The sequence below is a fragment of the Fundulus heteroclitus genome, chromosome 7 (genome assembly GCF_011125445.2).
Source record: "Fundulus heteroclitus isolate FHET01 chromosome 7, MU-UCD_Fhet_4.1, whole genome shotgun sequence".
Classification (NCBI taxonomy): Eukaryota; Metazoa; Chordata; class Actinopteri; order Cyprinodontiformes; family Fundulidae; genus Fundulus; species Fundulus heteroclitus.
This window is the reverse complement of record NC_046367.1, coordinates 21,260,963-21,277,022: the sequence shown is the minus strand read 5'-3', so window position 1 is coordinate 21,277,022 and position 16,060 is coordinate 21,260,963. Positions and strand designations below refer to the sequence as shown.

The window sequence follows — 16,060 nt, the reverse complement described above, 5'->3', positions numbered from 1 at the left end:
AACCAAACTTTTTTTTTTTTTTTTTCAAACAAGGGAACAAACAGAGACAAGAAATGAAAAACCCATGTTTCATCAGAACTAAGAAGCAGTTTGGGGATTAAATGTTTAGTAACAAATGAGTCGGCATACATTGGAGTAGAAACTTTAAATTTAATGAGGTGAAACTCGTTTTCACAAATCTTCAAAACCTGCTGCCTTGTTTTAAATCCAAATGAGACAGGGTACAAACAAACAAAAAAAAAAAGAATAAAAAAAAAAAGAAAGAAATCAACACAGTGATGGATTCAGGGATGGAGAGGCTCAGAACCTTCCTGAACGCTCTCGGTCTCTGGACCGACGCCTCTCGTGGTTGCGGCCTCCTCCTCCTCCTCCTCCTCGCCCTCTGTCCCGGTCTCTGGATCGAGACCGAGACCTGTGGCGGCTGCGGGTGTAAAGAAGAAGCAGAGATGGTCTGAATAAAAACGACTTTACATGGAGGTGAGACAAAACGTCGTAAACATGGAAGAGAAGTCTTCACCCCTTCCTGCGGCGTCCATAGAGCTCTCTCCTGAGTTCACGGGAGATGGGTTTCAGATGCATGAAGTTACAGAAACCTCCGCGGGTGCATTCCCTGTGGAGACAAAACACATTTAAAAACTAACTCTGGGATTTTTTTTTTTTTAAAAGTGATAAGTCACTAGTTCAAGGACAACAGGTGTTAGAAATAAGGTTGCAACCACAGCACTATTGTTTAAACCTTTAAAATCCCATTAAACCACAAACATTAGTGCATTTTACTGGAACTATACGTGAAACACAAAGGAGTGCATGATTGTGAAGTTTAAGGAAACTGATGCAAAATTTTCATTTTTCTTTAGCGTAAAAAGGTCAGAAATGTTTGCATTTGTATCAATTCTGCTTGGATCAGCAATTAACAGTGTTTGGCCAATCATCCTCAGCAACAATTCCCCCCTCCTCCTAATTTTTCACGTCTGAGCGTTCACTGGACCTCTGAGCAACGTCACACATGCACACTAAGGCTGTACAAGTTTACACCTGGCCAGGACCTGAGATTATAGATTACATGGTTTACTACAAGAATCAAATTACAGCAATAATTTATTTTAGATCACTTAGTTTAGATACAACTGATTTAACCGATTACAAGAAAAAGTCAAATCTCTTTTTAATGAACCGTATACCAGTAGATGCTTTATTTCAGAGTAGGGGTCCTGCTATAGAAGAACTTAGAGCATGTACATCTTTCAGAGTTCAAATTTAATTGCACTTAAATCATTTACATTTTCTGCAGTGAGATTTAGCCCAAACGTGTGGTACTGTGCAGCCTTGTTTCTGTCAGTCTGCCCCAGGGCAGCTGTGGCTACAATGCAGCTCACCACCGTCGGGGTGTGAATGACCGACTGTAGTGTGAAGCTCTCTGGGGTCGTTGGACTTGATAAAGCGCTACACAAGTACAAGCCACTTATAAATAGCGCTGTAGTCCTCAGGCATGCGCTCATAAAATAAGAAACGTATAAACAGAAGTAGAAAAAGGCCGGTCAGAAAGCAGCAGAAGCCGCTGACATGCAGCAGGAGTAACACACCGCCACCTGTCGCACTATGAAGGCGTCTGCCCCAGCCACCAATCAGAGGTGCGCTCCCATCAGCACCTGGCGCACGGAGCGGGACCGTGGACCATCTCACCAGAATTTGTAAAAATGGTACAAAATAACTTTGTTTATTATTATTTTGTTTACAGTTCTGCTTGGGTTTTATTTTCTGCGCTGCACAGATTTGTTGTACATCACCATAAAGGACCCGAGGCTGACCGATTGGTGCCTGTTCTGGTGCAGCATCGTTTAATTAATATCGCTTCTATTTAAGCTTTCTCTCTTAATACTTCCTGTGAGGAAATAACTTGATTTCTTTATGTTGAAGATACAAATCCTTTAAGTAAAGAAAATAGCTAGATAGCTCAGAGTTTTGCACGTCAGATTTCCAGCTGAATAATCTCTCACTGACAGGCGTCGCCATCCTGACGCTCGAGCTGCATCCTCTGCAGGACTTCCCCTCCTCTGAGAACGTGAGCAGCTACGATCAGAGCGGAAGTCGTTTCCTACATCTCCAGTAATTTATTATTAATGATTTATTATTGATGATAAACACCACAAAAACCACTCTTCCCTGTGCTTGTAGTCTGGACAGGTCTCACGCCGACTTCAAACCAGAGGCCAATGGCTGCTTAACAGCTGGTTAGCAACCATCTGCAGGCAAACCTGAGTCATGTTCACGTTTTCAAACTAATGCCTGGTACGAGTTTAGCGACGCTTCGTCGAACAGTAACAACCAGGCTATGGACGGCCACATGTTTACAGGGAAAAGTTAAATCTGCACCCGAGTCTACATTTCATTTGACTTTACTCTAATTTTGCTTCATAATGGAGGTAAAGATGATTATTTTGTGTAGAACCTCTTTGGCCCTTCCAATGTGGCTCTTATAAAAACAAATAAATGTTTTATAAATCATAAAGGCAACACGAAAGAGACGATTTAACAGTTCTTCTGCAAGTTTTATGCAATATATGCATAGAATATCTGCTACAGAAAGGCAACAACGGTTTACAGCTTTAAAAGCAATTTAATGTACTCTTATTAGCTTTAAACTAAGTTTATATCTTTAGGTGGGCTATGTACCTCTCTTCATTTCCGTATTAGTGGAAACGGCTCATTTTACAAAACTTTTTTTGTTTTTGTTTGCAAAGGTTGGATTTTTCACTTTGTTACGATCTGAAAATATAAAGGAAACATCTAATTATTCTTTGTAATCTGGAAACAACTTCTACTTCTAGCTGTTATCGATCATGTGCTGAACTAAGTTTAAGGGGAGCTCGTATTTTAGGCTGATGTTCGACGCGGTGCGGCGGAGAACGCGAGCAGGAAACTCACCCCATCTCATACTGGCGACAGCAGGCCTCTCTGAAGTCTGTGACAGGAGACAGCTCGGCATGGATGGGCTGCCCGTTGAACCATCGATTGTTCAGGTCTATCACCGCCTTCTCAGCATCCTCCTCGTTACGGAACTATGAAGCAGTCGACCGACATATTAAATGAATAACAAAAAAATATATCCAAAAGCTAAAAGATCCCTCACAGCGGAGCAAAAAGAACAGTGTCGTTGCTTTTAGACTGGCGCTCACCTTCACATAAACATTGCCTACAAGGTGGTCCCCAAGGTTGTCACACACGTTCATTTCCTCCACCTCTCCGTACTTTTCTTCCATCTCTGTGAAGACTTCCTGCGATGGCAGAAAGAGAAATCAAGCGATAGGTTTTATGCGTCGTCAGGATTACGCTGGACATATCTGAAGTCAGTGAGCAGCGCCCGACCAGACACAAGCCTGGCTGTCAAAACAGAGACGATGTCTAAAGAAAAGAATCTGCTTCCCTTCACACTGGAATGAGGAGATCCAGATCTCCTGGGTTTTGTACTTTATTTCTGCTGCTTTACGCAGCTTGCCAAATTTCTTTCTTCCTTTCTGAGGAAGGATTTCTGATCAATATGTTTTCTAAAACGTTGCCAAGAAACTGAGCCGTCGGTTACCTCAAAGAATTCATCATAGTGCTCCTGCATCTCCATGTCGCTGACGGTACCTGGGGGTAAAAGTGGAGAATAAGAGATAAACGGGTACGCTAAGTCACATTTACATCCTGTAGTCAGGAGAAAGCCTCAATATTGATCAAATAAATCAATTTTGTGCCATTTTTAGCTTGTATCTCATGATGCTCTTTCTATTGTTTTTGACTATTGTAAATTTATATCAATAATGGTTTGAGATGGGCGGATAATATCGTATCGACTGGAAATCATAACAGACTTTGTCATATCGTGTCTTCATCCAAACAAATCGATATAACATCACCATATCGTGGTGAGTTACACCCCTGACTGTTACTGCTACTTTCAGGGTTTTACTTACAGGTCAGACCATCCAGAGACTGAGCGCTATTCTGAGGATTCCTGTAAATATTCAGCAGGGCAATTGTCTGAAAAACAAACAAACACCAATGCATATTTGAACAATTAAAGCCAAGGGTCAAGACAAACGCACAGAAAGTATGAACATAATATCTGCATTTACTAGCAAATGACTGAAAAGCAATCAATGTGCTGTAGTGATGTCTTCTAGAGCTAAATCAAACTATGTAATGCTATTAAGCAATAATTAAAGTACAAAAACGAAGAGACTGGACAGTTTCCCCTCCGTTTCTCCTCATCCTCCGCCAAGTTTCTCTTACTGCAGATGTTAGGCCTTCTGTTGCGTTCTGTTTACCGTCGTCTAATTGCTTGTTTATCGTCATGTCACTGTCTAATCCATCCCGTACCGTTTTATTTACCGTTCACAGTTGTTTCCCATTGAAACATTGCATCGTCTCTTACAAGTGTCCCAGCAGCATGCTTTCTATCTAGAAGAATGTCAGTGAAGTTGAGTTTCTTTTACCTGGCTAAATGTTGGCTTGTTGTGTAATCTGGAGCAGCGGTCGCCATGTCGACAGGCACCAATTTTAAAGTAAAAAGAGCAATTGACTCTGCAAAAAAAGAAAAAAGAGGAAACAACAGCAAAGTTAAATAAAGAGTTTTTTTTTTTAAACAGTAGGAGCTCTACAAAAGACAAACATAAATTATATGTAGATATACAGTGAAGACTTTATCGCAATATTACAGATTAACCGATTTACACGTTTCACTATAAATATACTAAGGATGTATTTAAAATTCAATAAACACTGCTATTACCTGTTTGATCTTCATTAGGTTTCCTTTTGTAGATGTGACCATTATCTCTAGATTATAACATATTACTGTCAAAGTAGATTGACGTATTTATGCCAGTAATTTAATAAAGCGTCAATGTTGCATGAAGGGACCGAAACTGGCATCAGATATCAGATCAATGAATGTTTTAAACAACATTGATCGCAGTTACAGATCCTTTTTGTTGTAGAACACTTTAAAGATATGTTTCAAATATTTTCTATGGGAGAAAAGCCCATGAAGTTCTCCAGAAACCTGCCAATGATTTACTTGTTGAATCAGGCGCCGGCAGCAGGGAAAGAACTGAAAGTAGATCCTGACTTGGGACCACTGCTTTTTAGATAGAAGATGTTGACCTAGTTCAACTTTTCTATGTAGAGAGCTTTGCAGCAGTTAAAATCGGTGAAATACTTTCTCCTTGAACACATTATTATACTGATTTATAATAAATACTGGTTTTACACAAATTACCAGCTGACACAGAATGTAAAAAAAGAAAAAAAGATATACATTCATGAACCCTTGTTCCCTCTGTCTAAACCAATTTGACCCAAAATGCTTAGGTTTACCCATCTAGGACATTTATTTCAAACTTTAGCCATTTCTTTATTTATTTATGTTGGCCGTCAAGGGCCGGATGGAAATTATCCGATATCTTTGGTATATTAGGCAGTCAGAAGTTAAAATAGTATGTAGGGTAATTTTAAAAAATGCGATTCGGCGTGCGTAAAATTTTTTTTTTTTTGTGAAATTTGGAAAATGTATCATTCTTTAAAATGAACCACGAGCATCACGTTTTCTTTCAGCTACAACAAAGAAATGTTTGAGGCTAGCTGAACGGTAGCTAGTAGTTTTGTATAAAACTAATATTGAAGTTAATTGAAATATTTTCAAATAAATTAAATAATGGGATTTTTAACCACATGTTTCCACTCACCATCTTTTTCAGAGCACAAACTAACTGTCGCGTTGCGACATTTTTTGAACGACAGTTAGCATGCTAGCACTAGTAGCCACGGCTAACGCAATGCTACGGCTTTTCAAACAGAACTGCGCGAGTTCTGCTGCGTTATCCGGAACTACGATTAGAAAATATTGACGATGGAAATCTACATTAATCAACCAAACAAAGATTCATGACTTACTTATCTTTCTCTGTCCCAAAAATGGACGCCAGGTACTCTGCCATCTTGGCTCGCCTGGATATTCAAAACAGGCTACATCAACTGGTGCACTTCCGCTCCACGTCCTTCACAATAAAAGCACACTGACTGTCGCCGCTTGATTTTCACAATAAAACATTAAAAGGAAAAACTTTGTGAAAAAGACAACCAATAAATCAATATATATATATATATATATATATATATATATATATATATATATTAATTTGCCTCTATGTGTCTATGCCTAGGGTATTTCTGCATTTTATTACTTTCTATCCATGTACAGCACTTTGTTTGACGATTTTGTTGTTAAAATGCTTTGTAAATAAAGTTGTATTATATATACAACTCAAAGTTGTTCCTGCTTTAATATGGTCAGTTTGTTTTTCTATGTTGTTTTATTAATATTGTTTAAATTGTATGTGTTTTCTATATTTCAGATGTAGGCTTGATTTTCCCATGGTATTAATAAAGCACTGATTATGAACTATGGAACAAGTATGTAATAGTGCCAACTACAAAATATTTACTTTACTGCTCTTGGTCTCTATATTAGGCCACCAATAATCAGATTAGACTATTTTTCCTGAATCAAAAACATTATATAAACATATATAACCACACACATACATACTATATTGTGAAAATAAGAACTCAAGACACAGCAGTTCAGACTTAAACATTGAAGGTAACTTTAATTCTGTTTAGATTTATTGAGATGACTCTTCAGATGTACAGGCCGACATTTCGACTTTAACATAAATAAAACATCCCGTTTCTACTTCGAGATACATTATACTCAATAGAAACCAGACCTTGCTTGTTGGCAATGTGTTTTTTTTTTTTTTTTTCAAAATCAGCAATATTTATCAGTGAATCTCACTTTATTGTTTTGAGGTACATTTCTAAAGTTGTCAAGATATAAAACAATTACAATGTTAGTAAAGTCATTACATGTACCAGTGGGAAAACACAAAAAGGGCAAAAATATTGACAATAATCTGACTTTGGAATGGACATGTCAGTGGCTTTGGCAAATACATTAGCTCAAGTGTATAAACAGATTTTTTAAAGCATACTTCAATCAGTTGTTTTTTTTTTTATCTGGGTGCATTCAGTCTCTCAATACATCATTGAAATGATTTCATTGAATAGCTGATAACAATTTGATAATAATAGAACTTATATTAAACTCTGCAAAGCAAATGTTTTAGTATCTAATAGAGTTCAACAAGGTGGAGTACTGTCACCAGCACAAGTTTAACCTGAATTGATATTTCAATAAATCTAAATAAGCTTTATAAATGATTTATAATAGGCTTCATTTAATGTATGCCACAGACTTAGTCATTCTGCCTCTTTACAGTGATGGTTTCCTTGACATTTGCCTCTAAAAAGTCTTATGATGCAACAAGTGAGGAGTATGGTAGTCTAAAATGTTCAGCCTTGTGTTCAGCAGACATAGTGCTACACGTGGTGAGCGAGATCAGAAAGAATCTGTGGCAATAGAACAGTGCCTTAAGCTTCATTTTTCTTTACTTATTGGGCTTTGTTTGTCCAAAAGCATGACTGTTAGGTTGACTGATCTCTCTCAGTTGCCCTTAGTTGTGTGTGCGTGCATCGCGAGTCTCTGTTGGCCTGTAGTGGACTGGCAACCTGTCCAGGGTGTGTCCCCTCTGTTGTCCAGTGACTGCTGGAGATAGGCCGCCCCGCCCCTGCACCAATAAGCGGGTATAGATAACGGTTGGAGGTGCTTTGTTTTACTTAGCTCATTCATGCAATCAAGGTAAAACAAAAATGCTTTAAAAAAAATCCTTCCATCCTTTCAAGATGGAGAGGTGAAAGCCAACCTTGCTTAATGCCATGTGCTTCGGGGAGAAACATTATGCTGAACAATAACAACTTGGGGAAATCTTGAAAGAAAACTGGTTTTCAGGTTTCAGGCAGAGGACTTTTTAGACTGGAAAGGAGATGAACATCCCAGCAGAACAACCCTAAAGAGCAACAATGTGTTGTTTATGGTTAACTTCGTAGAACAAACCAGTCAGACTCTCCTAAATACTATTTAGATTGAGTCATTCTGAAAAACTGGTACAGGCATTCCTCAAATACCTGCAGAAAAATGTGCTTCTGCAAAAAATATTTACTCAGTGGTGGCTGAACACATGTAAGGACAATGGTTCTGGTTTCCATAAAACTATTTCCACTTCACAATGGTCTGGCACATAAAATCCCTATTAAATAAATAAATTAAAAACACTTAAGCTTTTGGTTGGTCACATGACAAGACGTGAAAGGGGGTAAAGGGTTACAATACACTTTTTGATGTACAACTACTACACACAAGCTAAAAAACCAACTATTTTTACTATCTGTATTTTGTTAGCAGATTTTGAGCTCGGTGTTACCAGCTAGTCTCCGCCCCTTGTTGCTATAGCCGTGTTGTTGGCCCTAAAAACTTCAAGATACGACGAGACCTGGTGGGATTTTGGATTTATAATCTTTAAGTTTGAACTTTGAAAGGTACTGATATTAACAGACGATGACGTCATCTCTATGGGGTTTTCTTTTTTTTTTTTTTTTAAACACGTTTGTGTAATATCATAGTGGTCCGTTAAGTCGTGCCCTGACTCTTCCCGCTATTTTAGCGCCGAACTAGCAAAGCTAACCCTGCTAGCTGCTGTGAAGTAAACCGAGGTTACTGGGAAGAGGCCGCCCACCTTCCAGACAAGCACCCTTCGGGTAATAGCGGAGTCCTACCGACGCTGGGTTAACTCGGGAGACCGCAGACAAAGTGACTTGTTGGGCTTTCTCGTCGCCCGGAACACAGAAACCGCCTAAACGACACGCTAACTTGTTAGCTTCAGGTAAAGCTGAACCCCTCTCTTACAAACAAGACAGCAGGCACACATCCCGGGGGGATTAAACGAAGCGCAGTCCACACTTCCGCCTTTTATAAAATAACCGTTCGGAGTTTGATCAAACCGGCCGACGCGGCGGTGGATGTTTTCGGGCGCTGGTTTTCGCGTAAAAAAGTGAAAATAAAAAAAGCGAGCGGGTGTTGTCGATCCGGGCGGCGGATCTCGGAAGTCTTGTAACGCTGTAAACCTTTAGCCAGGATTTCCGGCTCCTTTTTCATTTGCCCTATGCTGTTTTGTTTCCGTTTATTCTATTTCCGTTTTAAAAGTTTTCGGCATCCAGAGTTATTGTGTCGTTTAACAAACACCCACCCTCCCCGCTGAAGTTGCAAACCCCGCGGCGTCCGTTAGGATATTTTACCCGCAGTTTGGCACCGGAGCCAGGGGAGGATCGACGGTTGTGTAATGCGCCGCTGTTTCGTGGCTAACTTGTTTCGATACAGGCCTGCTCCAGCGTTGCCACGCGTGTAGCCTGCCCCGGGAAACGTGTTTTTCAGTACTCCCGATGCACCTAATCGGGGCTACCGGTCATATCTGGTCGGTATTTTGTAGTTTGGGGCCTAACAGATGGCCCCGAATGCCACAGCCTCGACCTCGCGTTGGCTACCGTTGGCCGGCAGTGAAGCGTCCCGGTCGGCCAATGAGGAGGCGAGGCTCCGAGGCCTTCCTAGACCGGAACAAGCCGCTCAAATGATGTTTATGTGAGAAGTAGAACAGTACAATAAAAAAGGTATATATTATGTATATCAATTTGGACAGATAATTCAAATATTTTGTTTTATTTATGTCAATACTGTTCAGAATATGGGCATTACATTGTGTGCTATACAGCTGTTTTAGCATTTTTTATTGATGTATTTCACCATGAGACAAAGTGCAAGAACAATAAAAGCAAACTTGAAAATTCTCAGTATGATCTTGAATGCTCGATGTTCCCATATAATATTTTTTGGAAGACTTATTTTTTTCAAAAATCTTACTAGATTGTGGATTTTTCAAAACCAGTAATGAAGAGTCGTCGCTGATAAACACACATCCATAGTAGCAGTCAAAATAGCAGTCAAATCTTGTGAATAACTAATAAAATATATCAATATCTGTAATTGAGAATAGTTGTTAAATCATGAAATATCTGCATACATTTTGTCGATGGTATAAAGTTGGTATGAGCCAATGTGAGTGTCTCACAGCTTTATAACCAGGGTTAAAAATTTTTTATTATTCTTTGTTTTGTATTAAAAAGTCTCATATGAGGCCAACTTTCCCGTTTAAGATCTTTGATAAAATTTAATTGCACCTTAAAATTGTATATTTGTGCATTAATTTTTTTTGTAGACTTGATTTGTTCCTTGTGATTCTGGCTGAAGAATTTAAGCTGTCATTATTCTGACAAAACTATAGGAATCCTTGATGTGTAGGGCACTAAACCACCTGGTTTGGAGGAATTTCAAGCATTCACCAGAAACCCTGGGGGAAAAAAAAATTCCTCTCCCCCAAGATGCCTAATATAGTTTCTTTAGATGAGTACAATCAAAATATTCACGTTACTAGTTAATTACAAACTGCTCTCCCCGTCACAAAATATATTTAACTGGGTTTGGAGACAGTGAAGCTGGGTCACATGCGAGCTCTAAAGACATTAACATCAGCAGCTAAAGTAGTTTACATTTCTAAAAAGAACCTTTTTTTTCTAAAAAGAACCACTGCTGATCAGCCAGCTGATCAGCAGTGCACAGCTCCATGTGGTGGAGGGATTAGTCCTCCAGAACTAACTCCAATCAACCTGGTAGTTTCTTTGACCTCTTTTCAAAATGACTTAAAACTGTTTTTTTTTTTTTTGTTTTTTTTTTTCAAGATTTTCTGTTGTGCGACATATTAAGTGTTTTTAGCTAACATTTTGGGTGGTAAATTTCAACCCCTGTAAACTATATTCTAACCCAAATCTGCTCACAGTAACAGAGAGCCCTTTACAGCTAAAAGCATAAATGACTATGAGCAGAATTTTCTTCAGATTATTAAGCGTACGTATGTGACTTCATATAAAATGTACAACTGTGCAATAATTTTAGATTTTTGTGTGTGTAATCTCTGCCATAAATTCAAACGCTTTGAATGGTTGCGAAAAGTACGTTTGAGAACCACTAGAGGGCAGCACAGCTCAACGTTTTAAATGTGAATGAAAAGGACGATTTGTTTAATGATGTGTATGTGTTTCTGAGCACTTGGATGCTAATAAATCCGCCTCATGGTTACCCAAGGGGACATTTTTCATAGTGCTGTATGTCCTGTTATTTTTTATTTTTTTTTTAAATGGGAGAAATCTGAGCATCTTCATATTTTGGCATGATAACCAGATTTAAAACCAATTCTGTGCAAAATACAACTATATCGTTGCTTTTTTTGTTGTTGTTGTTTTTTTTTGGTGTGCATTTGATAGTTTTTCATGCTTCAACTTTTGCTTAAATTCATCTGACTAAAACTTATTGTCTCTTCTCTCTTCCAAGCGACCCATCTGTCAGGATGGCTAAAAGCGAGCCAGAGGAGATGATAGAGATAGAGATCGATGAACGGGAGAAACAGGCATGCATAGAGGAAGGGTGAGCTAAAAGATTGTTTAAATGAGCTCTTAGTGTGAATTGCCTATCTTTGTGCAGAGCCTAAATGTTGTTTTTTTTTTTTTTCCCGTTCTAATTGTCTTTTATTCGTAGCATTGAGGAGCAGACCATCACTGCATCGGATTTAATTCAACAAGACATCGACATCAATGAGCCAATCGGCAATCTGAAGAAGCTTTTGGAGCCTCGCGTCCAATTCTGTCTGGATGGATTTGACATCTGCTTACAAGACATTCAGGTATACACGTTCTGGGATTAGATCATCTCATGTTATGAAGCTGATATTTCCTCGGACCTTGGTTCCATGCTAACTTTATTCATTGTTTTCCTTTCTGCAGCTCCACCCGGATCACAGCCTCTTTGATCAGGGAGTAAAGACGGACGGCACCGTGCAGCTCAGCCTGCAGATTATTACCAAAACAGGTCCCAGTTTAACCAGGAGTCATGACACAATTACGCCAAAATCCAAAACCTTCACTAAATCATCATGTGTGGCGTTTTTTTTTCTTTGTACAGGGGAGGAGAAGCTGAACATTTTGGAAATAGTGAAGCCAGTAGAAACAGTAGAGGTTGTGATCGACCCGGATGCGGCGGGAGAAGACGGAACGCTGGTGGACGAGGGGCAGCTCATCGCCGTGGAGCGGTCTTCCCTCTCCGACGAGACCTCGGAGCAGGTGACGCGTTGGGCCGCGGCGCTGGAGGGTTACCGCAAGGAGCAGGTTCGGCTCGGAATCCCATACGGTGAGGGATGCCTCCGCTTTGAGAGAGAGAGAGAGCTGAATTCAACTCATCATGAAAGCGCGCTAAACGTCTCGCTCGTCCCCAGACCCCTTGCTCTGGTCGGCCGATCAGGTGATCCACTGGGCCGTGTGGGTCATGAAGGAGTTCAACATAGACGAGATGGAAATCGGCAGCATCCACATCCCCGGCCGGGAGCTCTGCGGTTTCAACCAGGAGGAGTTCCTTCAGAAGGTGCCCAACGGCGAGATACTGTGGAGCCACCTGGAGCTGCTGCGCAAATGTGAGTCAGAGCGAGCCCCCCCCCTCCGCTTCGCTCCTCTAGCCTGAAGAGGAACCCGCGTGAAGGGACGGGCGACAGTAAACCTTTGCTTTTGTCTCAGATGTGTTGGCCAGCCAGGACCAGTCGGGCGGGGACGCCACGGTCACCATCGACCAACGTGAGTGTTAACGGTTACGCCTGCATGGGTCTGACGACGTCACTGTTAATGTTTTCCATTTCTGTTTTTAACGATTCCTAAAATAAAAATGATCTGCAGTTGGATTACAGCGTGACTGATCGCTTATTTTTTTGTGTGTGTGTGTGTGTGTGTGCGCCTGCAGCTGTCCAGATAATCCCAGCTCAAGTGAGCACGCCTACGGCTATAAAGGTGCTGAAACACAACCGGGGCCCCAGAGCGCCAAGGATTTCAGGAGAGGAGCGCAGTTCACCCGGCAACCGCACAGGTATCGCAACCCCTCAGACAACTTTTATGTAACCAAACCTTTTCTGATTAATCGGGTGCATTATTGGCCTCATAGTGTTGATAAATCGACTCTCAGGCGCTCATTAGATGTCTGGTTGCAGGAGCTGTAATTTTATTTATAACCAAATCCTTTCTGTCGTTTCGCTCCGTCGTCCCACTGCTCAGGTAACAACGGTCAGATCCAGCTGTGGCAGTTCCTGCTGGAGCTTCTGACGGACAAAGACGCGAGGGACTGCATCTCCTGGGTCGGTGAGGAGGGCGAGTTCAAGCTCAACCAGCCGGAGCTGGTGGCTCAGAAATGGGGCCAGCGGAAGAACAAGCCGACGATGAACTACGAGAAGCTCAGCAGGGCCCTGAGGTTTGTTTCTCCTCGTTGATTCCAGGCCTTTTTCTCAGCAGGACCGACTCATTTAGATAACGTTTACCTTAAAGCATCGGGACTTCCAGGGGTGACAGACTGAAGTACGTGGCTTACTCATGCACTTATACTTAAGCTTAGATAAAACGCCTAATTGACTTTTATCAGGTCATAAAAAGTCTAAAGTTGTTTTACTCACATGTGACTTTGAAGCAATTCCAAACTCCGTCCAGATTTTTCATCTTGAGTTTTTGATTTTATTAATTTGTAGACAAATTTATCCCTTCTTTTCATTTTCAAAGTTATCTTGAGAAGTGTACTGACTGAATTATCTAGCTCCACGTGTTGCATTTAGAGTGCTGTGACAAAACTACAAACCCCATGATGCAGGGCAGCAAACAAACGGTCCAATCAAAAAGGGACGGGAAGCCAATCAAAAGGGCATCAGTCATAGAAGCGGACCAAGAGGCTAATGGCAGCTCTGGGGGAGCTGTAGAGACATGCAGCTCGGGTGGGAGAATCTGCTGACAAGACGAAAAGTTGATGATGCAATCCACAAAGCTGGCCTTTTTACGTAAGAAGGGCGAGGAGAAAACGTCATTTTTAAAAGAAAACCGAGGAGGTTCTGCCTTACGTCCCGCAGGGGACACGACAAACGTAAAGTAGAAGGCTCCCCTGTGTCCCATGAGACCAAAATCAGTTCTGTCCCACATGAAAAAGCCTGTGTGCAGAGCAAAGGTGACGAGGAGGATTTTTCATCAGCGTGGATGGTTAGGGAAGCTGCACAGAGCTGGAGACGGGGGGGGGAATTCCTGTGGGTACAACAAGCGCTCCACTAAAAATGCAGCCAGTAAAACGGCCCAGACGAGAGCAGCAGTCCTGTTCGCACGTTTGTTTACGCGGACAAGCTTTTGAAAAGAGGTAATGATGGGCTTTGTTAATCTATTTATACTAATAAGACTCGTTTAACCCGTCTGCGATTTTTCCATCGAGATAATTTTTATCTTAAGGCGGGGAGTACATGTTGCTTTCACATGGTATGCATTGTTAGATGTTACACCTTGGCACAGCTTGCTGTTTTTAGAGAACAGGTGAGTGGTTTATCATAACACATACCAGGCGTTAATCTTTAACAAGGATCTAGCTGGGGGAAAAAAAGAACCGAAACTTAGCGCAAGTTTATTTACCGTTCAGCCTGATGAGGATGATAGCTCTGCACAGCGCTCTCTTAGGCAGTGACGTTTGTTCTGCTCTGGTTCAGGTACTACTACGACGGGGACATGATCAGCAAGGTGCAGGGCAAGCGCTTCGTCTACAAGTTTGTGTGCGACCTGAGGACTCTGATCGGCTACAGCGCCGCCGAGCTCAACAACCTGGTGACCGAGTGCGAGCAGAAGAAACTGGCCCGCATGCAGATGCACGGCATCGGACAGCCCATCGCCACGGTCACGCTGGCCACCACGCTGGACAAGGACAGCTGAGGGAGGAGACGAAGCCGATCCCCCCACCCCCCGATCCGCACGGAGTAAAAAAAACTTTGTCCCATACAGTTAAATTCAGCTTAGACCGAAGCAGGAGATGTTTTTGTTTTTTAAGCTTTTCATTAATTCTGCCCAGCAGCAGCGTGCTCAGGATGAGGAGCGAATGTGTTTATATTGACAGACTGTCCGTGTGCATGGCTGAATGAGTGTGACTGAAACCACAATGAAAAAAAAAAAAAGGCTCGGCGTCGTGCGCTCTCTCTTTTTGTCTGTAATCCAGGATCTTTTTCCACTGTATATACAAATATGTTATGTTTTTTGATAGCCACGAAGGCAAGTGTATTTTCATAAGAACCCTTTTTGTATTTTTATTTAGTGCATTTCCCTACAGTGCTGGACCCTTGTTTTGTCCACTATAGGGGATTGGGAATAAAGCGACAAGCATTTTCTAACAGCTTTGTGCGAGATGTAAATCTTTTCCAGACAAAAACAAAAAAACAGCCAGACACTCGTACGTTCGTTCAAAATTTATTCATGGAATGAGAAGTGTAGAAAGCGTTTCTAACTTTAAGCAAATGTTTCATCAAACCACACGCTAAAAGGAAGGTCACTAAACCATTGAAGTGGAGGGGAGAGAGAGAGAGAAAAAGAAAGACAACATTCACCTGATTAAGAGCTTCAGTTGGTTTCTGTACATTTGCAGAGGTGATATGTGTTGTATTTTGATAATGATGCAAATATATGCACGTCACATTCATGGCAACTATCGTAATAACTTAAGAAGAGTCGGATCGCTCCAACAGATACGGCAGAAAAGAAACGAAGCGTTACAGCACTGTACATGATTACACAGCAGATGTAGAAAAATAGGGTTGATTTGGTGAAGGAATGTGATTGCAGGACCCATCTGGAAAACATCTGGTCGCTTTACTTCCAGTAAGCACAGCCGTTTTGAATGTTTAACGACGACTCCTCCGTACAATATTGCTGCCAGACATGAGTTGATACGTTTTGATATGAGGAACTTTAAAAAAACAACAATAACTGGAAACCATCATGTTACTTGGGGGCAATGACCCAGACCTTCAGTAGACCAAGTATTTACAATCAAGATATAGACTTCAATCAGGAATGATATGCTTTAGCAAAAAAATAAAGCTTAATAAAGGGACAGTTCAGGATTCAGAAGCGAGGTTCTGTTCAGAAGTTATAAGCAGTCAATATCTTACGTGGAGTGGTGTCTTTA

At 41.1% G+C, this 16,060-nt stretch overlaps 2 protein-coding genes across 3 annotated transcripts; one reads left to right on the top strand and one right to left on the bottom strand.

Moving 5' to 3' along the window:
* Window positions 1-130: 130 nt before the first annotated feature.
* u2af1 (U2 small nuclear RNA auxiliary factor 1) lies at window positions 131-6,054 on the bottom strand. The gene is made up of 8 exons (XM_012875106.3): window positions 5,938-6,054; window positions 4,479-4,566; window positions 3,957-4,023; window positions 3,581-3,630; window positions 3,177-3,275; window positions 2,926-3,059; window positions 518-610; window positions 131-421 (listed from the first exon to the last, which is right to left on the bottom strand). Exons 1-8 carry the CDS (start codon window positions 5,979-5,981, stop codon window positions 301-303), a joined length of 696 nt encoding a protein of 231 aa, XP_012730560.2. The 5' UTR covers window positions 5,982-6,054; the 3' UTR covers window positions 131-300.
* Window positions 6,055-8,363: 2,309 nt separating this feature from the next.
* On the top strand, window positions 8,364-15,268 carry gabpa (GA binding protein transcription factor subunit alpha). Of its 2 annotated transcripts, none has more exons than XM_021322822.2 (10): window positions 8,364-8,481; window positions 11,381-11,473; window positions 11,585-11,729; window positions 11,830-11,914; window positions 12,008-12,232; window positions 12,318-12,512; window positions 12,613-12,669; window positions 12,833-12,955; window positions 13,141-13,333; window positions 14,595-15,268. In XM_021322822.2, exons 2-10 carry the CDS (start codon window positions 11,397-11,399, stop codon window positions 14,812-14,814), a joined length of 1,320 nt encoding a protein of 439 aa, XP_021178497.1. In that variant the 5' UTR covers window positions 8,364-8,481; window positions 11,381-11,396; the 3' UTR covers window positions 14,815-15,268. The 2 variants fall into 2 exon arrangements, with proteins under 2 accessions (XP_021178497.1, XP_012730552.1); XM_012875098.3 differs by lacking the exon at window positions 8,364-8,481 and adding an exon at window positions 8,539-8,825.
* Window positions 15,269-16,060: the final 792 nt, after the last annotated feature.

Coding starts and splice junctions, on each gene's coding strand:
- gabpa (XM_021322822.2), top strand. CDS start 11,397: ATGGCTAAAAGCGAGCCAGAGGAGATGATAGAGATAGAGATCGATGAA. Junction 12,233..12,317: donor TCGGCTCGGAATCCCATACG/GTGAGGGATGCC, acceptor GCTCGTCCCCAG/ACCCCTTGCTCTGGTCGGCC. Junction 12,670..12,832: donor CACGGTCACCATCGACCAAC/GTGAGTGTTAAC, acceptor GTGCGCCTGCAG/CTGTCCAGATAATCCCAGCT.
- u2af1 (XM_012875106.3), bottom strand. CDS start 5,981: ATGGCAGAGTACCTGGCGTCCATTTTTGGGACAGAGAAAGATAA. Junction 4,567..5,937: donor TTTGGGACAGAGAAAGATAA/GTAAGTCATGAA, acceptor CTTTTTTTGCAG/AGTCAATTGCTCTTTTTACT. Junction 3,060..3,176: donor TAGGCAATGTTTATGTGAAG/GTGAGCGCCAGT, acceptor ACTGCTTCATAG/TTCCGTAACGAGGAGGATGC.